Source organism: Strix uralensis, chromosome 26, assembly GCF_047716275.1.
Source record: "Strix uralensis isolate ZFMK-TIS-50842 chromosome 26, bStrUra1, whole genome shotgun sequence".
Classification (NCBI taxonomy): domain Eukaryota; kingdom Metazoa; phylum Chordata; class Aves; order Strigiformes; family Strigidae; genus Strix; species Strix uralensis.
The window spans coordinates 1,374,629-1,401,732 of record NC_133997.1 but is presented as its reverse complement, the minus strand read 5'-3'; the positions used below and the strand labels follow the sequence as shown (position 1 = coordinate 1,401,732).

The 27,104-nt window shown below is 57.9% G+C and overlaps 1 protein-coding gene across 6 annotated transcripts in view; it reads left to right on the top strand.

Annotated features, from left to right (window-relative positions):
- DSCAML1 (DS cell adhesion molecule like 1) overlaps positions 1–27,104 on the top strand; it is a 104,232-nt gene that overhangs the window by 1,290 nt on the left and 75,838 nt on the right. For all 6 annotated transcript variants that reach the window (XR_012626465.1, XR_012626464.1, XR_012626466.1 and 3 more), the window contains exons 2-3: positions 6,980–7,297; positions 10,265–10,411. Coding sequence is in view for 3 of the 6 variants with exons in the window: in XM_074851027.1 (XP_074707128.1) it covers positions 6,980–7,297; positions 10,265–10,411 (465 nt within the window). In the remaining 3 variants the exon portion in view is untranslated. The remainder of the gene's footprint in view (positions 1–6,979; positions 7,298–10,264; positions 10,412–27,104) is intronic.

Genomic DNA, 27,104 nt, shown 5'->3' with positions numbered 1-27,104 from the left:
CCCCCCCGGTAGTCCAAATAATAAAGAGCTGCGCCGGGTTTATTGCTTTTGCATGTTTTCAGCCCCAGCGTCTTGGAAAAGGGGTCTCTTCCCACAGAGCTATCTCTTCGGAGAAGAGCAAATTAAAAGCCTCCATTAGCACAACTCCTCGTGGCCTCATTTTCTCCTTTTTTTAAGAAATAAAATGTATCTTCAGTGTTGAACAGTCCTGGCGATGGAAAGTGTTAAAGTGAAATGGTTCCAAAGAGAGGACAGCAATACAATGGAAGTTTCATTATAATAATAGGATAAAAAAATGAATTGCTTAATGCATGATAAACCTTTCAGATGCTTAATATTTCTGGGCATCGAAGCACATCCTTTTAACGTGTTCCTGCTGGAGAGCGAGAGCTCAAGTAGAAACCGAAAGCAAATAGACATTTGATCCAGGGGACCACTGAAGTTTAGAAATCCCTCGATGGGCTGTAGCTGCTTGTTTCCCCCCGCCTATAAAATAAGCAAAAATAGGTGGTTGGCAAGCAAACGAGCAGGGACTTGAGCAGAACGACGGTCTGGCAGCGTGAGTGAGAGCAGCCAGGCAGAGGAGGAGGGGAGGCGAGGGGCGAGCGGTGTGATGAAGAGCAGACCGGGCAAAATTGAGCGGCTTGGAGCCGGGAAAGCATCTCCCTGCGTGTTCTCGCTGGATCTCTCCGCCGCCTGATTTATATTGGCATTATATTTACATTATGTTCCTGTATTGGGTGCAGTGAACTATGCAGCTTGCGTTTTTTAATCTCTCCCTATCTCGGCCCCCCAGTGTGGCACAGCGCTCGTTTGTCTCTGAAATGAAACATGGAAACCTCATTAAATGCACGGAGGAGAAGCCTGCAGTGCTGAACTCCTCACCGTGCCCGGGGTTTGTTTATCCTGCGGCTAGCCCAGATTTCCCGGCACAAGGAGCCGTGGTGGCGACTTGCCCACAGCCTTTACCTGCGCCTGGTGTGGGCTTGGGGCTGCTCTTGCCTTTGGGTGAGGAAATCGGGATCGGGCAACCCTCATGTTTCCTGGTGCATTTGCTCTCCGGAGGACCAGGCTGTGCCGGGCGCGAGGGGCGAGTGCCAGGGCTGTGCTGTCGAGCCGCCCTCCCCAGAGCCGAAGGCTGCCGGGGGCTCTGCTTCGGGAAACCAGGGTGCTGGGCCCTTTGGTGCAGCGCACCGCTCCCCGCCGGCGGGGCCGAGGCCGAGGGACTGCCCGCTCTGCCGAGCCGAGCACCACAACAGAACTGGAAGCTGCTCTTTGTGGCAGGAATCCCTCCGAGATGGCAGCACGCGGGCTGCGAGCTCTGCCTGGGATAACATGAAGTCATCTCGCACCCCGAGAAGCAGAGTGTTAATAAGCGCCACTTCCTAGGAGGGCACGAAGGAGGAAGGTGTGCGGTTGTTGCGGTCGTTGCGACGCGCGCTTTGCAGTGGCAGGTTTGGGTGCAGAGTGTTTCTTGTCTTTGAAATCTAGATTATAGCCAGCTACGTGTTTTTACATAACCGTGATTTTGTGAATTACCCTTTCCCTGCTTGTAGATCCTTAAGAAATAAACCCCACCACACACAATCTGCACATTGCCGCCATCATCTGCCAGCAGAGCTGTACCAAATATTTAGGAAATCCATTTCCCAACTCTGGCTAACGCTTGCCGCCTGCCCCAGCTGCTGCCTCTTGGAAAGGGCTCTGTCGGCTCCTCTCCGGGAGAGAAGGGAGCGAGCGCAAGGCCGAGGGGAAGAGGCGGTGGCGAGCGGGGTTTCGGAGTTTGCTCGATTGATCCGTTCCCCTCGTTTCTCGTACCTGTCAGCCCGTGGTGGAAATCCTCGTCTCCGCCTCGTAGCGCGAGCACGCGGGCTGCGGCGCGGATCGGCGGCTCCGGAGGAAGCCCGGCAGCAGGCGTGTGCGACCTCTGGTGCGTCCCCTCGCCCACCCCTTGTACCGGCCTCCCCGGGGGGGCCTTGCTGTCACCCTGGCTCGTGGCCAGATGTCCCCTTGGGGTTCGGCTGCAGCTCCTCGGGCTTCGTGTCCAGCGTGGCTGAGATGTGGAGGTGGGCTATGGAAGGGGAGGGAGAGGCCATTGCCTGCAGTCCCTGGGCTCGTTCCTTGCTCCCCCAGAGCCAAGGGCCCCCAGGGGAAGCTCGGGCAGGGTGGGGTGCTTGGGAGGTGGTGCAGAGCTTGGGGGTGTCCAGCTCTGGGTCAGCCCCGGTGTGGGTGGGGTGGTGAGACTGGTACCTCCAGCAAGCTGACGTGGGAGGTTCAGGGGCCAGACAGCTCAGCGGGGAGAGCTTTTTCTTTTTTTTCCAGGCAAGGGTTACAGGCTCAGCCTGGGTGCTGTCGTAATAGCTGGAGGTGGTTCAGGCCTTAATTTCCGTGCAGATGCATTAAGGAGCGGGCAGCTCACGCTCCAAGGGGGTTTGAGCGGTGCCCTTCCCTGCAGAGGACCAGAGGCAGCGTTCGCCTTGGCTCCCTCTTCTTTGGTTCGCCGGGACGGCGGCTGCGAGTCGGGAGCGAGCGCGGTGCTCCGGCCAGGGGGGCTGTTGCGAAACGCAGCGCCAGGACAGGGAACGTGCTGGGCAGGGATCTGCCATCGCTGTGCCGGGCACCAGCTGAGCGCCCCAGGCCCTGCTTTTGTGGCACAATTTCCACCCTCCTGAGACTGGTGGGGCGCAGCATGGAGGAGGCCGCTCAGGGCTTTAACCCTTTGGGGTGGCGTCGCCTGGCTGCGCTGCGCTCCTGGCGGGGGGCGGGGGGGGTGTGTGCGTGGCTCTCGCACTCCGCTCGACCAGGTCCCAGCCTTGTGCTTCTCGGCTCAGCTGCTTCGCTCCCCGTCCCTTCCGTGACGCTCGGAGATGCCACTTCTCGCTCTGTCAGCTCCAAGGTCACTCCCCTCATTAGGAGAAGGGCTGTTAAAAGTGTCCCGATGATGAGGGCTTGGAGGAAGCTCGTTCCAGGGAAGGCCAAAGGCGTCTCCAGTGTTATAAATGCGCAGGCAGTGTGTGATGGAATTACTGTCGGATCTCAAGGCAGTAGAGAGGAAAGATTAGGACTTGCCACCTACCTGTAATTCCCACCCCGCAATGCGTGCCCAGCTTCGGTTCACTTTCTCCTTGAACAGGGCAGGTGTCAAACACCCTTAATGAGGATAATAAATGAGCGGTGAGGTGGTGATTAGCCTGCTGTTCTTCGCAGCATCCCTGCAGCCCCTTACAGCTGGTGGCCGGAGAAGCTCTGGCGGCTCCTCCAGCCCCTTTGCTGGCCAGCGGGTGGGCTTCTTGCTGCGGGGGGGCCCAGGCCGCAGCTCGCCTGGCCTCGGAGGAGGGCTGGCTGGGCACCCGGGCGAGTCGTGAGACCGCTGGGCCCAACAGGGAGGTCTGGGGAAAGGTGCTGCCGGTGGGATAGTGTGAACTCGAGTCTAGCACCTGCCCGTGGACTGCGTGAACACCCTTGAAACACAACTTGTGTAGCCTTTTCCAACCTCTGCCGGGTTTCCACCCAGTCACTGCTCTGCAAAAGACCTTGCTCGACTCTGAGAAACTTCCTGGGTTGAGTGGGCACGGGACTGGCTGCGGGGTCCCGAGCAAGTAGCTTGCTAACACAGATGATGCGCCTGTGTCGTGGGCAGAAGCAGCTTCTTTGCTCCGGAGAAATGACTCTCGAATTGTGCTGGCACGAAGCTGGTCGTTGTCAGACCAGTCCTCAACCCCCTTCGCGGGAGAGGACGGGCTCTCCCCGGGGAGGTTTGGAGGAGAGGAGGGGCTGCCTCGCTCGGCGCTCGCCTGGCCGGCGATGGCGTTTCTGTGCTCACACAGGCCGAGGTGTCAGCCCGTGCCGCTCCTCGTGCAGGGCTCGCACCTACATCGCGGCCACCTCCTCCCGAGCTGCGGGGCTTGTGGCGGGTGCTGGGGTGGGGTGCTGGCCGTGCTGCCTTAGCCGCTCGTTAGAGCAAACGAGCGCTTTGTGCGCGGCCCAGCGCCGAGGTGGGCCGTGCAGCGGATGGGGCTGGAGTTTGGGAAGTCCAGCGGTCGAGACGAGTAAATATTCCGAAGGGATGATAGCAAAATGACTTCTCGCAGCTCAGATAGAGATATTAATATTTCACTACCTCTAGGTTGTAATTTACTACAATTTAAGAAGATTGCACTCTGATACCTTAAAATACCGGCCTTTCAGAGCACGGCAGACAGTGTCCGGCTGCGCGCTGGGCTTTGTGCAGCTTCCAGCTACCGGCGGCTGGTCTCCAGGGCTGGTGCTGTGCGCCTGCGTCGCTGCATTTTCCCCAGCAGAAACTGTTCCATTTTGGCTCCTCTAGCCTCCTCTGTTCAGGTTCATGTGAATTAATGCCCTCGGTATTTAGGTTAGGGTCAGCACATCTGACCAGATGTGAGCAGTGATTTCTGGTTTAAAAATATTGCAGTGCTATTTCTAAATTTTTAATCTCTCTCGGTGATTTGGAGACAGTTTTATGGAACGTGGAATTAGGATGGTGCTCAATGCTAAATGGTAAAGGAGATTATATGGATTTAACTCTATGCGTCTGTCACATAACTATTGCCAATCCCATAACTTCCATTTTCTATTAAAAATCCGTTTCCCCCTTTGACCTGAAAAAGCTTTACGGGTAATCTGAATTTCTCTGTTTATGAGGTATTTTTCCACTCTTCACCCCAGCCCCTCACCCGTCCGTCTCCAAACCTTCCTGGGCGCTGCTTGGGCAGAAGATATTTCCCTGTCAGGCCATGGATGCTCTCCGATCTTTATGACGGCAGGAGCCTTCTCATGCCTTGCTCTGGGGTCTGGGCTGGAGGTGTTGGATGGAGCCTGGGGCCCGGCCGGGCGGTCGCTGGGGTGCTGAGCACCGCGGAGCCTTCCTGGCCCAGCGCCGGCGGGCGGGCGCAGGGTGGCTCTCGCTGCATGCCCTACACGCCGCCTGCCCTGGCTCCAGCCATCTTCTGCTGTGCTCAGGCGACAGGCGTTGCCACAAATAGCTCGCTGCTGCTCGCGCGTGCTTTGTTTTCCTTCCTCTGCCTGCAAATGTGCATTTTTCTCTTTCATGTATTTGGGAGAAGCACCGCGCCGTTCTGATGAAGGGAAATGCTGATTCATGACGACAAACCAGCCTGGAGATGTCACAAAATGACATCTGTGGGGCCGTGCGGTGGCCCCGTAGCCCTGCAGAGCCTGGCGCGGCTGCGCGGGCGGCTCGGCCGGAGCGCTTTGCTCCTCTGGTCCGTCGTTCTTCTGGCACCTGTCAGTGAGGGAGGGAAAAATAAATGACTTTGCCTACTTCTACCTGTGTGTGGGAAGATATGGAGGTGCTTTTTTGACCTGTAAAACTGTTGTCTCGTGTGGTGGCAGCGCTGGACCTTGCTCGTTGGCTAATCCGTTACGTGGATGGCTTTGGGCAGCTCTTGCTGTGCAGTGCCCCCAACGTGGGACTGGTAGGGCTCTGAGTAGGCAAAGGGGGAAACTTTGTCATTTTAGGTGACGATTCAGTGCAGAGTACACCGAGAGCGACAACCAGGTGCTCTGGCCTCTGATTTTATGGGTGCTGAAAGAGGCACGAGGTTGTGCGTTCAGCTGAAGAAGGATGGAGAGGGCTCTGCTCTGGAAGGCGTGAGGTGTTTTGGCGTTTCCAATCTTGACCCGGTTGAGGATGGCTGGAGCGGGCTGGTGGCACAACGCGAGCCAGGAGGGGCATGTGCTCACTGCCGCTGGGTGCTGGAGGAAGCTGGGCGGGGAGATGTGGGTGCCCGTGGCCAGTGACACTCAACCAGCCCTTCCTCAGGCGAGCCGCCGCGGCACGCTCGCCCTCAGAGCTGAGGCAAGGCTAGCTGTACAGAGGAGGCTTCCCTTCTCCCCCCTGCTCCTGTCCCCTCCTCCCCAAGTTAAGAAATCGAGGTCACGGAGGGTCCCCCGTGACTCGTTTTGAACCGGCGGCACGGTAATGATCTGCTTATTGGCTCTGCGGCACCACGAGCGGTGTTCTCAGCCAGAGCTATTAATACACCCGCCGAGGGCCGCTTTCTGCATCCCTGTCCTTCCGCCCACTTGGGAAGAGTGCGACTAAAAAAAGAAAGCGGATCTAAGTGACTGGGGGCCTCCTCATCCTTATTTATAGCCAATCTTGCTTGCTTTGGTGGAGAAGGGGGAGCTCGTGGTCCTGGAGAGCGGGAAGGAGAGACTGGAGGAGTTGGGTGAAGAGGTCCCTTCCCTCATTTCGAAGAAGGAAAGAGCTTTTCTGCCGCGCTTACGCTGCCCTGGGAGCTGCTCCCGGCCATCCGGGCGGCTGCAGGCTCTGCCCCGGGTTGTGCCCGTGAACTCTGCGTGTCTGGGTGCTGTGGGGATGCCTGGCGCCGGGCTGCAGCTCGGCTGCAGGGTGGGACTGGGCTTCCCCTTCCTCTGGGAGAGGGGAGCAGCACTGAGCCCGGCTTTCCTGCCCCTCTCCTGCAATCGGAGGCGGGGTAGGGTAGCGGGAAGGCTCTCCCCCCTGCTTGGAGGAGGCTTGCGCTGGATGTGTGGGCATTGCCGAGGGGCAGCTGCAGGCTGCGGGGAGCCTATGGGGCCCGGGGGTGCTGGCTGCCTGCTGCTCCAGGCTGGGGCACCCGGGGGCTTGCAGGACAAACGCAGTCAGTCTGTTGTGCTCGGCTTCTCGCTGTTGTTGCACATGCGTGGCCTCAGGCCTGCGGGTGCTGAGACACTGTTGGGCCGCGTGTTCAGAGCCACCTGGGGAAGCCCTGGGGGGACACCCTGGGTGCCCTTCCTTGCTTGCAGACCCCTAGTTGTCCTGGGTGGGTGCCCGCGATCCCTGATCCGTGCTGACGGCGAGAGCGCTGGCCTGTGAAGGTGGCACTGTGCTGCCAGCCCGTGCACTGATGGTGCGCCGTGGCCGGCGGCTGGGCCGGGCAGGATCGGTGATTCCTGCAGTAACCCCCTGCCGTTGTGGTCTCTGCTTTCTCCACAGCACATGCTGAAGATGTTGGAACCAGCCTCTACTTTGTGAACGACTCTATCCAGCAGGTCACCTTCTCCAGCACAGTGGGGGTGGTGATCCCCTGCCCGGCAGCAGGGTCACCCAGCGCCGTCCTTCGGTGGTACCTGGCCACGGGCGACGACATCTACGATGTGCCCCACATCCGGCACGTCCATGCCAATGGGACTTTGCAGCTCTACCCCTTCTCGCCATCAGCCTTCAATAGCTTTATCCACGACAACGACTACTTCTGCACCGCGGAGAACTCGGCTGGCAAAATCAGGAGCCCGAATATCCGTGTTAAAGCAGGTGAGGAGCTCTCTGTGGGTGCTGGGGTTTGGATGAGGTGCTGGCTCGTCTCCAGGCTTGCCGGTGGCCTGCTGCTTGGCCTGTCGAGCACACCCTGCTCGCCTCTGTCTCCCTGGCCCGGGCCGGTAACGCTGGCCTGTCGCGAGGGGTTGGTGGATGCTGCGGGGCAGAAGGGCAGGCTGCTGGGCGGATAAGGCGGCCTGCCGATACGAGCAGCGTCCTGCCCCGGCTCTGTACCTCAGCTGGGTGAAGGCTGGGGTGACCAGCGGGGAGGGACGCACGGTTTGGGGGTCTCCAGCGAGTGTCTGGAGGCTGTGGTGCGGTCGCAGCCTCGCGGCAGGAGCGATCCTCTCCCTTTGAACCGGTGTTGTGGCACCCAACTGTGTGGGGGGGCTTTTCACGGCTGCGGGAGGAGCTGAACCACATCTGCCTGCAGTGGAGAGACCCCCACTGGGTCCCACAGCCCTCCTCAAGCCTCTTTGTTCCCACTGGAGCATCCAGCCCCAGCAGGCTAAGGCTTATTAAGCAAAAAAAAAAGGGGGAATATGGCACAGAGCTGATTCCAAAAGCCATTATAGTAAATTATTGACCAGGCTGAGGAGGGCTAATAGCCCAGGAATGGCTTCATTATGTAACCTATTAAAAGTGGGGCTAGCAGAGGGAACATGACAGAAGTGACTACAGGGTTTTTTATTTTAATACCTTGTACTGCAGAGTAAATTGGTATTAACCCCCTTCCGCAGAGTGAATTATTTACCAACACTATCGGGTTACCTATAAACCACAGCTCGGTGGAGGAGGCATGGCAGCAGACGGGGTGCAGTTAGCGTGGAGCTGTTGCCCTCCTTGTGCCAGGCACCATGGGCTGGGCTTCCCGTGGGGCAACCGGGCAGCAGCGTGGCCTGTGGCCAGCTGGGGTGGGCCAGCAGCCCAGGGTGCCGCAGGGTGAGCCGAGACCCAGCTTTCATCTCCCTCTCTTGGTACCGGGTTGAACGCACCCCTGCTGTCACTGGGCTTGGAGCGGGGAGCCCACCCCCCCGTCCCTTAGCAGGTGCAATTAGCGGGAGGCATGAGTGCGTCGTGGGGGCCACACGCAGGGCCTGGGGGCTGCCAGGACGGCCCCAGCTGCGGCAGCGTGGAGCGCTTCGGCTTTATGGCCATTGGAAACGGTTGTGAAACATTCCCCCGCCTCTGTTTCCTCCCGCTCATCTTGCGTCCCAGTCGCTCTCCAGCGCTTTGTAATGGCAGTGCACCAAGTAAAGCCAATTACAGCTGCATAAAGAAAGCGAGTAAATGAAATGCAATTGAAAATATGAGGAATTGGAAAAATCTCTGGAAGCTTTGGAGGAGCTGTTGGTGAGCACATGGAGCAGATCTCTCTAGCCAATGGAAAGCTTTAAGCATGCTAGTCATGGCTGCACCTTACCCTCGTGGGAATTCTTCCCAGTGGCAGCAAAGGGCCAGAAGCCCGTGTGTGGGACGGGTGCCCGTGCGTGGGGTCCGCTCTGGGCTGGGGTGGCAGCAGGAGCATGCAGGAGGCCGGCCTGGGTGCTCCTCCTGGTCTCCGCTGGCCTTTAAAGCCTGTGAATGAACCTCCCGCTCCCTGTGATTAAGGAGGCTTTTGCTGGCTAATCTGCGGCGCCGGCCCTCGTCCTCCCTGCCAGGGCACTGGATCAATAACCGGTGCGAGCTGGAGGCCGCTCGGTACCTCTTCCCTGCTTTCCCCGGGGCTGGGGGCTCTGCCTGCCGGGAGGGCGGCCGAGCCGCGGGCAGGCGGCAAGCGCAGGGGGGGCGAAGGCAGGCCAGCCCTCTGCAGCCAGCAGCTTAATGTCTGCTGGCTGCCGTGGGCTCCTCAGCCAGCGGGCCGGTGTGCGGAGCCTGTGGGCAAGTGTCACCGCACACCCCGGCGTGCAGCCCGGGATGTGTCCCTGGTTCTGTCCCGACCTCTTGCAGCGGAGCTGGGTGCCCGGGAAATCCGGGTGGAAATACCGTCCCCCTCTCGCCGCTTGCTTGTTCATGCGAGGTACGCGATGCGTCGCCAGCGGGTGCTTTCCACTCCGGGAAAACAGCCCCTTTTGGGGCTGCTGAGGAGTTCTGTCTTGGGAGGTTTGTTGAGCTGCTTTTGTTCCAGCCAAGGGGTGTTGTTAAATGGCGAAGTGAATGCGTGTCTCTCGTGATAGCGATGCCCAGGTGCCCACGTCCTGCAGGGCACAATTATTGTCACAGTAAGGAGGCACCTGCGCTCACCGCGTTTTATCCTTCGGCTGTAGGAGTTTATGGTGTCTGCGTGAGTTACTGGGCACGGTGACACCTTTCTGTCTGTCTGAGGAGGCTGGGGTGGATCCACCTTGCCCGGCGAGTGCTGCTGGAGGGTTGTGGCACTGGGGAGGTCCTTGTCACCAGTGCAGGGAGCAGCATGGAGCTGTCAAAGGGATGTGCATCTCCCTGAGGAACAGGGCATGGCTTGGGAAATGGGAATCCGCTTCCCTAAATATTCCTCTGGTGGGTTTAGGAGGGTGCCAGGCTTTGGGGCCCGACCTGTCTCTGCCAGGTGCCTCATGGCTGCATCTTCAGCATGCCTCCTGTGTGAAATGATACCTCCCAGGCGGGAGGTTGAACGTTGCAGCTCCGGAATGCCCTTGGACCCTGTACTGAAATCTGGGTGCTGCAAACCGTTGCCTTGGCAGCTTTGGTGACTGCAAAGCCAGCAGCTTGCCTTGGTGGCAAGCTTGGGGGACGCTGGGGACCACTGCGGGGTCCCAGCAGCAGGAGCTGGGCCAGACATTCCCTCTGCACGCCGAGGGAAGGAGAGCTGCTCCCGACCCAGGAGGGTGGGCCAAGTGTTTTGGATGGAAGCAGTTTGTTGCTGGGTGGGTTGGTTTGTTTGGGAAACGTGGGATTAAAGCAAAAGGAAGTGTGTTTTCCTCCAGCACTGTCATGCTACCAACCATCTGCTTTTCTCCACAGTTTTCAGGGAACCATACACCGTTCGGGTGGAGGACCAAAGGTCGATGCGTGGAAACGTGGCTGTTTTCAAGTGCCTCATCCCCTCTTCAGTGCAGGAATATGTTAGTGTTGTGTCCTGGGAGAAAGACACCGTTTCTATCATCCCAGGTAAGAGAGGAGCCACTTTCCTCTTGGCAAATCTGACCTGCTTTGCCATGTGTGAAACTCACGGTTGTGGAGGGTCTTTGTTTTGGCTTGTTGTCTGTGCCTGTGCTGCCCAAGCAAAGGCTTTTACTGATGAGCACCTTGTGGCTTCATACTGGGAAACGCCGGTGGCGTGAGCAGATGTGCTGCGTCCAGGGTCTCCTTGGTGCTGTGGCTGGTGCTTTGTGTGTCTCTGGGCTTGCGGGTGGTTGGTGTAAGCGTGGCAGCGTGCGTGCCCCGGCCTGGCTTCTCCCGCCTGCCCGTGAGCCAGCTCGCTTTGGGAACCTGGCAGCCGGGCTTGGACAGCAGGAGAAGAGCCTTCCCGTGCTGTCTGTGTCCCGGCTCCTGCACTCAGAGCTGGTTTTCGTGTCAGGATGATGTGCAATATTCCAGCTTCTCTTGTGAGTTTTCACAACTGTTACAGCCACGGGGAAAGGAACTCGTTAAAAACGGCATCGTGCGCCTCTTCCCCGCGCTGGCACCTGGAAGCTGCTTGGCCTCCCTGTCCCACGTGCTCACCTCGTGGCCCGGGACGCGTCCTGCTCAGCGCTGACTTTGATCTGTGGGGAAGGGGCCTGCGGGAAGGAGAGCAGCGCCCGACTCTATGCAGGGACTTTGCAGCAATGGGTGTTTAACCCCGTGACTTTTTGGCAGATGCAGAGCCCCCTGGCTCCCCATGGGAGCAGAGAGCCTCTGAAACCAGGGTCTTCCCCCAGCTGGTCCCCTGGGGAGCAGGGAGGGGAGGTGGCCGAAGCAGTGGTGGGACATGGCCTCCAGGTACCTCCGTGGTGGGGGGACAGAGGAACCGGGGAAAGCACTCGCTGAGCCACACCGGTGCTGCGGGCTCCGGCCCCTGCCCGGCTCGTTGCAGGCTTTGAAGCGGCGCCGGGGGCTGTGGGCAAGTGCTGGGCACAGCGTGGGGCCACCCCGTGTCCCCGCGTACCGGGGTGACCTTTTGGCTCCCTCCTCGGAGCCGGTATTGATGGCAGCGCTGGCTGCCTGGCACAGCATGTGTGAGCTAGTAGTCAAGCAATCAATAGTGCTTTCCCCAGGGGGATCCAGAGAGAATTAAAGGATTTTGTCCAAAGTGAATGCTCTGCGCTTGATATTTGCTCACCAGCAAGTCCCGATGCTCCTCCAGGGCTTGGTGTTGCTGCACCGGCAGCGCCGTGGGGAGCAGGCGCAGGAGAGCAGGTGCCACCAGGAGCAGGGCATGGACCGGGGCACCCGCTGACTGGGAATGGGAGGCGATTTCCTCTAATCCCTCCTGCAGGGATGTTTCTTCCTTAAAGAGTTTAAGGAGCAAACTACTTCACCTGGAGGGGGGTGACAGCTTCTCCTGAGGGCTGTGGTGGCTCTTGCCGGTGGCCCGTGCCTCCTGAGCGCGGGTAACATGCTGTCTGAGCACAGCCCGTGGGCTCGGAGGCAGGCAGAGGGGAGCTGGGCTGAACGAGTGACCGGGGAGCACAGGCAGCCCTCCCGACCGAGGCTGTGCCCTGGCTAGCGCAGAGCCCGTCACGGTCTGCGGTGCTGGGGCCAGGAGCCAACTGCCTTCCCCTGGTCAGGACCCGCGTCTGTGGAGCCTCTCCCCCAGCACTGACCCCTTTTTGGTAGTCTCGGGATGAAATATGACATGAAACTCTTCACCTCGGGAACGTGGTCTTCCCCAGATGGGTGTTCAGAGCAATAAGGCTGCGTTGAGCCTTTTGCCGGGAAAGGGAAGTTCTTGCTTACAAACAGCCTCCTTGAGTAGGAGCCCCTGTGAGGAGCTTCCGGCACTCCAGGGCGCTTTGGGACACTGCGGAAACGTCCCTTGTGTTTTAGTAGGTGAGAAACCTCCAGGTGGTCCAAGGTGTCTGTTTAAAAGTGTGTTTGGGGGGGCTCACCTGTGGGCAGCGGTGCTTGGAAGAGGCACGGCACCCCTTGGTAGGGTGCGAACTGGTGCTGCAGCCTCTCCAGCCCGTCTCTGCTGAGCTCCGGGAACCAGCCACGTCAAGGAGCGAGCGCAGGGCCGGTTTCTGTAGGCGGCCGGGCCTGAGGCGTTGGTGGCACCATCTCCTGGGGCGGTGGCATGTGCCGCTCTGCCCGCCACAGCCCTGGGCGGTTCGGTGAGCGGGGCCCAGCGCGGTCCAGCAGCACGAGGCGCGGCGGTGGTCGCTCCTCGGCGCTGTGCCGCTCGGGCAGCGCGTCCTGGGAGGGCGGTGGCTGCTCCGGCCGCTCGGGGTTCTGCAGGACGGAGCAGAGCGGTGCCCGCGCTCCTGCGCCGCAGAGTGTGGTGGGTTGGCTCGGCAGCAAGTTTGTCAACCGAGCACCCGTGCACTTGCGTGGTCTTAACCAGACTTGTTCTCAAGTTTGCTGTGGCAGTGGATTTTTTAATATGATGATTTAATTAGAGTGGAACGATTTTAACATTCTAAAGCAATAATTACCCTAAAGACAGAACATATAAATTGTGTTACAGTGCAGAGTCAACACAAGCAAACATGTTTTGCCGTTGGATTACAAATATAGTATGTGCCTGAAGCTTATTTTTTTTATTGCTCTTGTGTTAGAGCTAAAACTGGCTTTGCTGTTACCAAACCCATGTTTTTTTCTTGACCTCTGCTTCTGTCCTAATTCTGAGCAGAGAAGACGAGGAGAGGCAAGGAGAGGGGAGCCCTGCTGTTCAGAGTGAATGGCATGAAGGCTGAGAAGAGCTGAAGTGTGGTGCTGAGGCCTAATAGCTCCCTTCACCTGCAGAAGTGCTTTCTGCATCGCAAGATCAAGCGGTTGCGCAGCCACAGCGCTGCACGGCTCTCCTCCAGGCAGCCTACCAAAAGAAAAGGTGTGTGGAAATACCGCAGCGCTCTCAGAAGTACAGCCAAGCTGTATTTACGGCTGGCTGTGTAATGTGGCGGTCTCTCCTCACTTCGGTGTGCCAGACTCGCTGCTTTTCCTGAAACTTTTCTCTGGTGCTTCCTGTGGAAGACCACGCACCTTCCCAGCAAGTCTTGGTGCAGCTGGGGATGGACAGTCCTAATGTGCGGGAGCAGGAGAAGTCTCCATCCAGACCTCTCTGTGTCAGAAAACTCCTTTTAAGTCACTATTTTCACAGTAAATGTCTGATTTCCTTAGCGTCCCTGGGTTTCTCCCCCACGAAACCAAAATATTTTGTAGCTCGGAAGTGGGGGGAGCGGGCGTTTCCCCTGGGGCTGCTGTTCTCCTGAGCTCAGGCCTCTGGCTCCCTACGTGGGCTGGGTGGCCCTTTTGTCAGCTTTCTCGGGTCCTTTGTCCTCTTAATTGGGATTAAGGGGCTCCCCCCTCTGCCGCTGCCCCTTTCCGACGTCTCTTTTCAGACGAGCCTTGCTGCTCCTCTTTGCTGGTGGGCGAAGGACTGTGGTGGGGCCGGTGTCAGCAAGCGTGTGCTTTGGGAGCAGCTGCTGGGGCTGTGTTGGGAGGGATCCCCCCGCGCTTGCAGGGGGTGCTCTGGGTCTGCACGGCCCTGCTGCAGGAGGGGCTTTGGGTGGCGAGCTGCGTTATTTGGTTAACTGGGCAACACCGTAACTTACCCTGGAATCAAAGGTAAATTCTTTATGGAAGGTTGTCCCGCACATAAATCCTCATTAGTGCAGCTCATTTTTGTTTAATGCCTACCTAACTGTGCTGTAGTCTAAAAATGTGTGTTTAGTGAAGTCAAGGGTTGCAGAGAAATTATAGGGTTTTCAAAAACCCATTTGCTTTGCTGGTGCTCACATCAAAATCAATCTTGCCTTTCGTTCTCAGCCTTGTCGCAAACACGCAGCACCACTCGCAGGACTCCGGCACCTAATGTAGGCTGGTGCTTCCTGGGAGTAGAGCAGCAGCGCTTACAGAATCAGGGTTTGCGGATGAGATTGCACTTCACACCCAGGCTGTGATTTCAAACTCTGTTGCTATTGATGAATCTTGATATGTACTTGGGGGGGAGTGATGGGAGGAGGATGGGAGGACTGCAGCTGAGCAGAATGTTTTACAGACCTCCCTCCCTTTTCCATAAGGAAAGAGGGAGAAACTCCTGCTACAAACCGGTTTAAGAACTCAACGTGGTAAACAGCTGCTTTTTTATTTTTAAAGCACTATCACCAGGCTGGGTAACGTGAAGACTCTCGCAGGCACATGCATGGCTTTGATTTGTCATGGAGGAACTCTGTTGCGTGTGTGGCTGAAGCCACTTTGGTCGCCGTGGTCTGGCTGTTGCGGCGCAGACACGGAAATTCGTGGCGTCGCGCGGCTGTGACTTGGTGTCAGCAGCCGCAGGCCCCACGCGACTGGGCACGTGGCACTCGTGCTAGCGTGGACCCCGCGTCTGTGGGCCCTCTTGGAGCGTGTGTCCAGCCGCGATTCGCAAAAGCCACTGGTGATGTGGGGAGCTGCTTGAGACACTGGAGAGAGTGGACTTTTGAGCAACCATCAGCCCCTCCTCTGCTGTTGCAGTGTGTTTGTTTGAGCCCTACTTGGCTTTTGTCACCCCGCGAGCACACGTGCGCCTGTACGCTTACACCCAGGCCGTTCCTCAGCTGGCTCCGGGATGTGAACGTGCCCGCGTTTGCCTTTCTTGGCACAAACAAGTCGCCTGCCCAGGCCGTGCCCGTTGTGCCACAACGGGTGGCAAGGACGGCCCTGAGGATGGTTGCTTGGTGTCGCTGGGCTCCTGTCCTTCGGCCATCGGTGCCCATCTGCGCTGGTGCGCCCAGAGAGCGCGGCGGGACCTGCCTTGGGAGGTTCAGTGCTCGCTGGGACATGGGTGTCACTCAGGTGTGCCGGGGTGGCTCTCCATGGTCCCTAGAGAGCAAAAGCGGTGTCCTCGCGGGGTAACGGCGTCGCGTGCGCTGCAAGGGGAAGCTGACAGCGTTTGTCATCCCATCCAGCCCAGCCTGTCGGTAGCCTGCGGCTCGCGAGGGCCGCACAGAAGAGCAGTGGTTGGGAGGCAGTAAGTGTTCCTGGACTGGCAAGCCCAGAGCCAAGCTGGTATTTGATGCTTCAGTGTCATGGACTTGATAGATTGTGTTGGAAAAAATCTAAATAGAGCGCTTCTCAAGGTACAGACATTTCTAAGGGTGCTGCTTTTCTCGGCAACCCTAGTACACATCCTCCGAGGGCTGCAGATACTTGGGTGTGCTTAGCTAGTCATTGGATAGCCACAAAGACCTTTCTTTGGAAAGCAAAACGTAAAGCTTGCCAGAAGGATGGTACTGAAAAAAAAAAAAAAGAAATCCCGTGAAGTTTAGATATGTTTTAGTGTATGTTCTTGATTGAACAGTAGCCTTTTAGGAGTTTCAAAAATATCTAAGCTAATCTGTTTGCAGTGGTTCGGAAATGAGCTTAATTTGACCTGAGCAGCCCTTTCTGTCCCATCCTCTGCAGTGCCCAAGACTGTTTACGGGATTCTTAAACTCATCTCAGCAACTGTTCAGTGGTGTGGGAAATGAAACTGCAGCAGCTTTCTTGTGGTTAAATGTGGCCGTTCACCCTGAAGATGTATGCTCTCCTCTGCTGTACCTTGCAACATCTGCCACCCGTTAACGTTTTTCTCTAAAATATTAGAAGTGCAACCGTACACAAATTCTGCTGCAATCCATCTCCAGACGTGGCGAGTCTAGGGACGCAGCATGAGGCCACTGGCAATTAAACACCCGGCGAGGATTTATGGGTGCAGCGTTCCCCCCCTCACCGGGCTGCTGCGTGCCGGGGGGCGCGGAGGGACGATCCAAGGGGCCGAAGAGCCAGGACCTGGATAATTCAGCATTGTCCTCATCTCAATGGGCTCGTTCTGAGGGACATCAATCTCCTGGTACTGGAGGAAAGCTGGAAGCTGGGACAGAATAAACACAGCGAGGCGAAAGGCAGTCCTTGTTTGCGTGTTTGTTTCCACTGACATGGTTTGGGTACAGGAGATAAGTTACTGAGGATTGTGACCGGCTGTTAGCGGTTTTATTTGGTTTTGCCTGAATGTGGAGTAACCCCGGCTGGTTTGAGGTGCCTGGGAGCAAGCGGCCGGTGGCTTGGAGCATGCCGGGCACAGGGCCGAGCGCGGGGCTGGTGGCCGCCACTTGCCCGGGAGAGGAGAGGGCCCAGGCTGCTGCCGCCCGTTGCCCCGCTCCCCCCCGGCACGTGCACGGAGCGATCTGCGCAGACAGATTTGCCGTGAATGCTGTGGCCGCTGGGCAAAAGCCTGGCGAAGAATTGGCCTTTTCAGTTAAATTTTGTAGCTTCTGCCTGGGACGGGTTGACTCGCAGCGTGGAGCAGCCTGACGTGATCTAAGCGAGCGTTGTCCTACCCTACCCTGTCTAGGGGTGCTGCAAAACCTTTTCCCCTGTCAATCCCGAGATCTCTAAAGGTGTCCTGGCTTCTCCCCCACCCCTTGCCACCCTCTCTGGCTGCGACATGTGCCCAGACCTGTTACAGAGGGAAGTAGCTCCAGGCGTTATTCTCACCAAGTGGGGTGAGATTCTGTCTGAAATCATTTCATCCTTCCCCAGAGACTTGGCGTGAATTTTATCTAATCGCCATGGCAACAGATAAAAAAAGGTGTGAGCACATCTCCTTTTGCTGTGATAATTCAGATTTATATATTCAGATCAGATTGGAGTTAGAGATTTTAAAAGGAGCAGATGCAGCAGAAGGTGTGACTGCAAATAATGTGGCGAGAACGTTTGATGATCCTGCCCTTTAAGAGGGGAGAGAGCTTTCCTGCAGGTTTTTTTGGAATGTAATTATTCCATCAAATCCACTTTAACAAGGACTCATTATAGCCCTGATAATGCAGAGTCACGTTGGAGACAATCTCGCACACGCACCAGCAGAAGGGACTACAACAAGTAAATAAAATGCCTGTGAACGGCGCGGCATGAGGGGCCCGGTTGCCGCAGGTGCCCCGTGGAGCAGCGCCTGGGATGCAGCGTGGGCTAGGCAGTGGCTAGCTGAGCTCCAGCGGCTCTGGCCCATGGGCCACCACGTGCTCCTGGGGCCTGGCCACAGCCCTTGCGCGGCTGGGACAGCCCTTCGGGGGGCTGAGGCCCGCGGATCCCGGGGGTCCCGCACAGCCGAGGGCTTGCAATGAGCGGTCGGGCAGCTGTGGATTTCCAGAGGCCCCGTTCCCGGGTGCAGCCTTGGCCACGTTCCCCTGGTGCGAGGGGCCCGATCCCGCGGGCTCCTGACCTTGTCGCCCGTGCAGCAGATCTCACGTGAGGAATTGCTGGAAACGGAGCCTGGGCCACCCCGGCCCGAAGCCACTTGCTACTGTGGCTGGGCTGCGGCAGCTGCTGCAGGGGAGGAATGCTTCGGCTGAGATCGGAGCGAGGAAGCCTTTGATTGCTTCCTCCGCAGGGTGGAGGAGAAGGAAAGGTGCTGTTGATCTGGCGCTTGGCATCCCGGTCCCACCTGATGCCCTTGCCCCCGCTCCGAGTCCTGCGGGCTGAAAGAGCACGAGCCAAACAGCATGACGAGCTCCAAGGCAGGAAGGACCAAGGAGCAGCCGTTCTCGAAGCTGCCGTCTCTTTGTGTACCTATAAGCGTAAATCTCCAGCCACCCCGAGGAGCAGTTGTGCCACAGGGAAGGGACGAATGGTGTGCAGAGGCTGCGACGGATGGCCGAGGGTTTGGAGCGGCCGCAGGAGGCGGGCAGGCTGTAAATCTCTGCTGGGTGCCTAACCCCGACCCAGCAAGATTTGTCTCCAGCAAGATTTGTCTCCCACGTTGTGTCGCTGGCCCCGTATCTGCCCGAGGGTCCACGTCGGGCTCCCTGCGGCGGGGGAGAGGGGTTGGTGAGTGCCAGGAGGCCTCGCCGCATCCCTGCAGTAATTCCTGAGCTCGGCACCAGACCAGCCTGGCCGAGGAGGGGAACATGTGAGCGCAACGGGTGCTGAGCGGCCGCTGCGAGCTCCGCTTGCTCCTTTGCAGGGGAGCTGCCCGAGGAGGAGGGTGCCTCTTTGGGGACAACAGCCACAAAACCCACCAGGCACAAAGCGTCAGCGATGACCCTGGCATGAGGATTGAGATGATTGATGTGAAAAAAGTTACTGGAAGTTCAGAGAGCAGGAGGGGGAAGATCAGCAGGAGTTGCACGGAGGAAGGGTCTGCTGGTGGCAGCCAGCGGGATGTGCTGCGTGGAGTCCCTGGGTGACTCTGTGCGCTGGGGTAGATTGTTCCAGTTACACTCTGAATTGCAAATTGGGATTTTGCTGGAAAATGAAGGAAGTTAGGAGCAAGGAGAAGGTCCTCGGGAGCAGCCCTCCCGTGGCGTGCGGGGAAGGGGAGCGACTCAGGCAGGGGAGGTTCAGTGGTGCGGCTGGGGCTGATTAACCTCCGTGGTGACGCTTGTTCTCAGCATTACGCGGTGGCTGGGTTGCCTGGAGGAGGTGGGTGACCCTGGGACCATGCGCTGCGTATCCTTGCAAGAGGCTCCTCTGCTGAGAGCTGGCCCTCGGAAAAGGTCACGGGGCCCGGCTGGCGGCGGAGCTGCGCTGTATAATGAAATCTGGTGCTACACGTGGCTTCTGCACCTCGCTGAGCCCGCTGCTGCTCCTCCCTGCCGGCGTACCTGAGCTTAGAGGGTACGGGTCCTTGCTCAATCACGAGGGCTGTGGTCTCGTCTCCCCGTTAGAGGCGTTTGCTAAATTGTAATGCTTTTGTGCATTTTAAAGGCCTTCCTGCAGAAGGAGAGCTGAACTCCTCTGGGGCGTGAGTTTCTGTAAGGCACCGGGGCAGCTCAAGTTTACGCTGGGATCCTTGCTCCGGGTGCCAGGCGGGACGGCGTGGGGGCTGCAGCCCGGCTGGGGCTTGGGGGGCTGCAATGGACGGCGGGGGGGAGCTCTGTGCAGGGCTGCAGCCCGTGCTCAGCCACGGGCCACCTTGCCTCAGGAGCCACCTCGGGAGCCACCTCGGGAGCCAGCCCTCTGCCTGGAGCACTCTGCAGCGCTGCTGCCAGTTCGAGGGGCTTAAAAAGCACCAAAACCCCTTTGGAAATGCCCAAGCCAGCTCTGAGAAATGGGTTTGGAGGGAGAGGGTTGGCTTCACCAGCTGTTTGCTGGCTTGTTCAGGTTCTCCACCCTGCCGAATCTTTTTCCTTTTATATCTGCTTTTGAATTGTCATCTAATGGAGCGAAGGGAGGACTGGCTCCAGTCCTGCTCCCCCGAGGTCTCCCCAGGGAGCTGTGCCTACCAGGGTGGCATGGCAGTACTCGCTACAGCAAAGCCCAGTGATGTGAAAATTTGTACAGGTCAAAACTTCTTTGCAAACCGCATGTTTTTATGAGCTTGAACCGCCTGCCCCTGGGGCCTCATGCCGGGCTGCGGAGGGAGAGGAGCCAGCGCTGCGTGTAGCGGAGCCAAGGCGGCCGCTGCTTCGTGCCGTCACCGCTGAGGTGTCCGCTGGCGAGGCTCGCGCGGGCAGGAGCAGGCTCGGGGCGTGTGGCCGTGGTGGTGGTGCGGGCGGGCGTCTTCCTCCCCCCTCCTCCCCGCGCACCCGCATGCATCCACAGATGCAGAAACAATCACGGTCATTATTCCTGCCATGGTGACAGTGACAGTGGCAGAGATGCCAGCTTCCGAACACAGACGGCTTTATTTCATCTCCTCTGTTTTTCAAAGCCTCTTTCATTTTGTATGAGGAGACAGATGTGAAGGGCTGCAGGCTGATAAATTCTGCTGTCTTATGAAAAGAGAGGGTGGGTTTTTGTTGTGGTTGCTTCTCTTCCTCCCTCCCCAGCCCCCTCCTGGCAGTGCAGCGGCAGCCTTTTTCTGTAGAGGATGCTCCCTGCTCCTGGCGTGGGACGCTGCCTCATGGTCACCTCGCTGGGCAGGGAGGGCTGGGGGCCCAGGGTGAACTTCCCGGGGGCTGGCAGGGCTGGCTTTTGGGTGAAGACCCGAGGGTTGTGGTGGCGGGCACCTGGTTAGAAGAAAATGAGTGCAGCGGTGCAGATGCCTGCCTGAAACGCATCCGCAGTGCCTGGCCCTGGCGCGCTCCGAGACGCGCCCAAGACTGCACGTTGGCTGGGGAGGAGCCGATCTCAGCTGGCGGAGCGAGGGCGAAGCCTGCGCTGGGGCTTACTACCAAAACCCTCTTCCTTCTTGTAACTGCGCCGGGGTGCAGGGTCAGGGTGAGGGCTGCTCAGAGCGCTCCGACACCGCTGCGGACGCGCTCGGCGCCAGCAAGGAGCAGCTGCCAGGATCGAGCAGGGAGAGTGCTGCAGCCTGCACCCCCTGGGGAGCCGTGGAAGTGTGCGGCGGGTGCTGGGTGCAGCGGGTGGTAACGCTGCCTTTGCGGAGCACCGGCCGCATGGCTCGGTGGACATTGGCATCTGCCCTGCACGGCGCTGGGTGCGGTCCCTGCACGGCTCCCCTTCCTCCTCTCCTGCTCTGCTGACGATAGTTCTAGTTTAAAAATAAATTGCTCCATCTTTAATTGCGGTTTAAATAACTGCTTCATTTTTATTTAAATGTGGCTCTGTAAGGCTTGGAGAACAATTAGGAGAAAATACAGGGCATTGCTCTGGTGCATGTGTTCAAGCATATAATTAATTTTTTTTATTATACTGATGTTTGCCGAATCTGGAAAAAGATCTTATTGTTCCTCTTGATTTAGTCACGCACAAGATCTACAAATACACCAGCCATTTCAGGACTCCATTTCCTAAGCCACGAAGCCTTGGTGCTGGCACGCTGGAGGAGGCTCCTCGGAGCGCGAGCCTTTGCCACTTACGCCGCGCCACGGACGCGCGACGAGGCCCGGGCTGCGCAGCGACAGCAGCCGGCCGCTCCCCCCCAGCCCAGGGCTGTCTGCAGGGGCTCTGCGCCTCGCCAGGGCCGGGCCGGGGGGCACAGCCCGCTGCCGGCCGCCTCCTCAGCCCCTTCCGAAGGCTTTGGGTAGCGCCTGGCCCCAGGGGTGGCTGCTGCTGCTGGGCGCTTGGCTGGGGGCTCACTGGGGTGAGAGCTTGGGCTTTTAGTTGATGAATGGTATTAAAAGGCTAATAAATGACTCGGGCGCGTTGGGTGAAATCTCTGCGAGGCTCTAAATGACCCAGGGACCTCTTTCACAAGCGAGCTGGCCATTCAGGAACATAAATCTCATTCAGAGTCGATAGGGATTAGGTTCCTAAGTGCCCGACATCGCTAAAGTGCTTCTGAAAATGTTGCTTGTTAGAGGGTTGCAGAGGAAGCTGCATGTGGTCTGGCGGGCTGTAAGCTTATCAGTCAAAGGTGCTTTACTTGGTGACAGAAGCCACTTGTGGTAAACAAGCTGCTGGCCCTTTGGACTCCTGACAATCTTTTAACCATTTATTAAAGCGGCTATGAACTCTTCTTGGAAATGAAATCTTAATAGCAAGCGTGGCAGAGATTTTTCACAGATGGCAGCACTGCCAAAAGCAGGCATTCAAGAAAACATTCATCAAAAACATTCATTTCTTTCAAAAAGAAATTGACGTTTATAGCGTAGACAAATTTGGGACTCATTTGCTTTGCCTTTCAGTTTCTGAATTTTTAGAGGTCACATTTTTCTGCACCTTTGAGGACTGGAAACCGGGGTTATTTTTAACTGGAAACTGAGATTCCCGTACAGCCACGTGGCACCAAGAAATGGCATGTGTGAAAAGGCCAGGTACGGCAGGACTCCGTGTGCGGCTGAGGGGAGAGGCGGAGGGTCCCTCCGGCTGGCTGCGCTCGCAGGGCTCCAGCCTCTGCCTGGACCCCTGTCCTCCTGCTTTCTGCCCCACCAGCCTGGCACCCGCCTGTCCCTGGAGCTTGCCTCTGCCAAAAGCCATTTGTGTGTGTGGGGACCCTCCCCGGGAGGTGATGGGTGCTGAGTGGGGCTCTCCTGGCAGGGCACGGGGTGCTGCGTGTTGGCGCGGCTCTCCTGGTGACGGCAGGGGCCCTGTGGGTGCCGTAGCCTGCGGTGCAATTAGATGGAGGGTCCTGCACGCTGCCACTCCGGTGCCGGCGAGTGGCCCTGGACCATGTCCCACCCTGCCCGGACACCCACCAACCCCAGCTGTTTGGTGTGGCCAGGTGTCCCCTCCCTCCTTAAAAAGCCAGAAATTCCCCTAAGAGGGAGCAATTCATTCGCAGCTCATCTCCATTTCATCTGAAGGCTGCACCATGCTGGGTTTCAGCCTTGTTATGTTTTCTCTTGAGCAATACCTTTTATTTCTGCAGTGTTTAATATTCCTTTCCAGAGCCTCCGTTGCCTGTTCTGGGTCTTTCCACCGAAAGCAGCTTTGTAACTATAAATTGCCATGGCCAAGCTGTCCCTGTGCCGGTGCTCGGCGTTGGGCACCGAGTGTGCCGGGCTGTGAATGCTGTCTGGGGTGTGGGCAGCTGCCCTGGGCGGTCCCTTCGCCCTGACGGCCGCGGGCTCCCCAGGCACGGCCAGACGGGCTCGCGGCTGCCTGGAAGAACGGACAGTCCCCTTGTTCTGCTGGAAGTCAGGGTTTGGCGTCGGCCCCTCGCGCGGCAGTCAAGCCATCGGCTCCTGGGGAAGCTGGCGGATTGAACTGGCCCGCCCTGGGCTGGCAGCACCCAGACCCATCGTGCGTGGGGCGACGGGTCTTTGTTTCCCCATCGCGGGGAATTTTGGTCACAGCTGAGACGAGGAGCTTTCTGCTGGTTATCGCTCTGCCTTCGCCAGAGCCTGCTTCAGACCCTGACTGATTACTCGTAGCTGCTTCTCCCTGCAAACCAGATCTCATTTGCATCTTGGAGGAGCAGTGTGCTGCAGGCAAGGAAAGCTGGTGCCACCACTGGAGATTGCTTGTTGTGTGTCGTTTAACGTCCATTTGACTCGCGTCTCTCGCGTTTGTTTGCAGCGTTGTGCTATGAACTTAATGGTGTCATACGCTCAATGGGTGCCCGTAATTGCGGCGCGTCGTTTGACGCTGCGGTTTCGTAAACGCTCCCTGAGCACGTAGAAGCGTTAATGTTCCTACATCTCGTTTTCTGCGCTTGTATCCCAGTACAGAAGCACGCCAAGATGCGAGCGTTCCTGAGTAGCTGGCTGCACGGCTGGGGGAGCTGGAAGGGGGCAGAGGGGCTCAGCGGGGCCGCTGCGGTGCGCAGGGCAGCTGGAGCAACGGCTGCCAGGCCCGGGGATCACTGTGGTGGCGGGGGCCCAGCCTGGCGCTCCCCCCACCGCCGGTCGGGCTGCAAGACGTGCAGCTCCTTCCAGGGAGACAATTGCTGGCTTCTCCAGGTGAAGTCACTCTTCCTCTTGGCCTGCTTCCATGTACTTAGCACTGCTCCCCGAGCTCAGCTATTGTATAATCGATCAGACATCCTGGCACGTCCCATTGTTTAAAGAAGAGCTATGGCTATTGCGTACAATATATGTACAACACGCGCCTGACGGTGTCAAGAATTAACTTCATAATCATCTCCGTGATCTTTCTTGGCAGAGCTCTGCCATAACCTGTCGTGTCTTATCTAGCGATTGCGTGTGAGTTATAGTTACCTCTGTCCTGGCTCTCCACATGAGATTGATGGCGGGTGAGGCTTTATCATGCCTGCACCAGGATTCCTCCTGCCATCTGGCAAAGCCCGGAGCAGCCACTTGCCCCTCTGGTGCTCCGCATGCCGAGGGCACCCGCTCCGCTTTGCAGCTGCACAACATCCGCTTGAAACTTGGTGGGGGAGCTCTGGCCTGAAGGTCAGGGAAGGGAAGGAGCCAAAGTGCGCGGCCTGGAGATGGGTTTGCCTCTTCGTGTCGGCTCTCCAGCCACCCAAGGGCCGCGTGAAATCAGATCTTCGTGCGCAAAGGGAGCCACTCACCCAGCACGGGCATGGGAGCCTTCAGCAGCTCCGCCGAGCGTTGTTCCCCTGCACGTGGTGGGAGAAGCCCTTTTCTTTCTGCGGGTTTTTTGTTTCCTTGACAGAGGGAGTGTATTAAAGAGAGTGGCTGTAGGGAGGGTGTGCAGGCAAGGAGCCCATGGAAAAGGCCTGAATGCTGGAATTTGCAGTTCTGGTGCTCACATGTTGCTGGCCGGTGCTGCCCACTGTTAGCAGGACGTTGGTCCCGGCGCTGCTGCTCTGCTCCTCCTCGCCTCAGCCCTGTGCAGGAGCAGCGGGTTTGGGGGTCTCGGGGGCTCAGCTCCCTCCGGGCTGCCTGCTCTGCCTGCTTTGGGTGGGTTTCAGCGCGAGCTTGGGGCAGCCCTTGCCACATCCTTGTGCTCTCCCGTTGAGCGTCGCTTCTGTACCTCGAGCCCTGTGGATTCGATAGTCTCATTTCCAGAAGCTCTTAAAAACGCACATGTGTTTCTCTTCCCTGCGGGGAAGAGTTCTTTGGTGATTATATTTTTGTTCTAGTCGAGACCAGATTTAATCAAATGCCTGCCTCCACCATGTTGGCAAGAGGATGTTGCGATGCCAGTGTCCTGTGAAATGTGAATGGCTGAATTTCTTCTTTATTTATACATATATACACAATGCATGAAACAAAGAAGCTAAAAATGATGAATTGCGGCTAATGCTGCTGCATGATGGAGATAAGACCGTAATTATTTGTTTGGGCAGCTTAAATCAACACCAAACGCCTGATGGAAAACCAAGCGATAATTTCAATCTCTTTGTGTGGGTCTCGCGGGCTGTGTGACCAAGCGTGAACTTATATCATAGGCTTGTATGATTTTTGTGTTCGTGCCTGGTGAGAGCAGGTCATTTTGGTGTCAGGCTTCACGTGCCGCCCTTAGAGCATGCCTGGGCCCATGACTGGGGAGTGTTGCGCTTGTCGCTCCTTTCTGGCAGGGTTCGGCCCCTCTGCGCTGCCTTGGCAGTTCGCTGTTCCTGGCGCCGCAGCAGAATGCGGCCGGCAGCCCCCGCGCGTCCTGCCCGCTCCGCAGTGGCGGCCGGCTCTCCCGCCCGAGCCCAGCCCGTCCTGGCGTGTTAGGAGGGAAGACGAGTGGGTTGAGCTGGAGCTGTCTCAGCTCCGGATGCACCTGACCCCGTGGCAGAGGTTGTAAATTTTTACGTTCATTATGTTTGTTTTGCTTCAGTTTAATTAACTGATCGATGAAAACCTATCAAGCTCTGGCCTCTCTTGCAGCCGCCGTAAATCAGCTCCCGCTGCTGGTGGAGCGGGACTGGGCCACGGTCCTGGCTGCTGAGCCGCGCGGCTGCATCTCTCGGGGCTGAAAAGGCCCAGGGCGAGTGGCAGAGCCCCCACGAGTGGCAGCACAGTCCTGGCCCCGGCTTTTATTTTTCTCTGTCTCTTATGCTTGGCCTGGGCATCGCTGCCTGTGCCTGCTCAGGCGTTTTGAGCTTCTTTGCTTGCGCCGTGGTGTGAGAGCAGCTCCCGCCTTTTGCAGGGAATCCTTCGCTCCCACCTTCTTGCTGTTCCCCCTCCGCCTCTGCCTGGTCTTCGCCTCTGCCCTGTGGGTCTCTGCCCCTTCTGCTCCTGAGCAATTGCATCTGGAAGCCTTTGTATTCGTGGTGACCCTGGAGACACAGAGTTTCCTTGGAAAGGAGATTGGGAAGCTCGCACCCCGCTCCCCTTTTGCCCTGGCAAATCTTACGTCTCCGGCTTCCACACACTTGCATCTAGCTCGCTCTATTTTTCTTTTTTAAAACATCCCTCCAGATAGCGGAGCCAAGCTGAGCGAAGATGTTATCAACGCTCTGAAGGTTATCTGCGTTGGCTTCCAGTTGAAAGAGAGAGGTGTTGGGACCAGCAGATGTGTCCTCTGTAATTAGACCCACTGCATTGTTAGCAGGGAGGAGAGATGCACCTGTAAAGCTACCGGGACTCCCTGGGTGGCTCCACGGGGCTGTCGGCACAGCCAGTGCCGGGGTGCAACACCACCACCTCCTCCTGGAAACCGAGGTCTGCTATCCCTCCTCGGCGCTGTGAGCGCCCTGAGACCCGCACATCGGCTGCGGTACTTGCACATGTCATGAGCCAGCCTGAGAGATGCTGAAGTGGCCTGAGGGCGGCTGTGCCCTCTGTCCCCAGGCGCCGTGCAGGGGGACCAGGGCGGCTGCAGCCGGGACGGGCACAAGCCTCATGATGCGCGTGTGCTGCGGGGGGGCTCGTTGTGGGAACAGGCCTTTGCCAACCGATTTCTCTGGTTTTAAAGAGGGCCCACGGAAACCCACCATTTTGCGTTTGGAGAGCTGGATGCGTCCCCGAGGTTATAGCTAGAGCTCAGGGTTTTGCATTTAATTATAATGAAAATTTCAGTTCTGTAATCTGTGCTTAAAATCAGGCAAACCCTCTCTTGTTCCAGCACTGATCCCTCCTGTCCAAAGGCTGCTGAGGCTTAAAGCGCCTTCCCCCGCAGAGCGCCCGTGGGACCCCTGAGCTGCTCCAACGCCCGCCGTGGCAGCGCCGTGGGGCTTCTGAAGCCGGGGCCCGAACCCCTTTTCCTCACCCTCCCTCTGCAAGAGCCGCTTCAGAGCGCGCCGCTCCCTGAGCAGCTCGAGCGCTCGGTGCTTCTCTTCCCGCCTGAAGGTGGGGGCTCGGCACCTACGGCCTGAGCCGTTAGCCATGTCTCTCCCTCTTCAGGCAGACTCTGTTTTGCTGAAATCTGGAGAAGCCGAACCGTGCCATATCTGCGAGGTGGTCCTTTCAATCTCAGCTTTTATTGCAATACTTTTTCCTGAAGAGAAGTGTTGGAGAGAGAGGTTGGTGAATCTAAGGGTCAAATTGGAAGATCC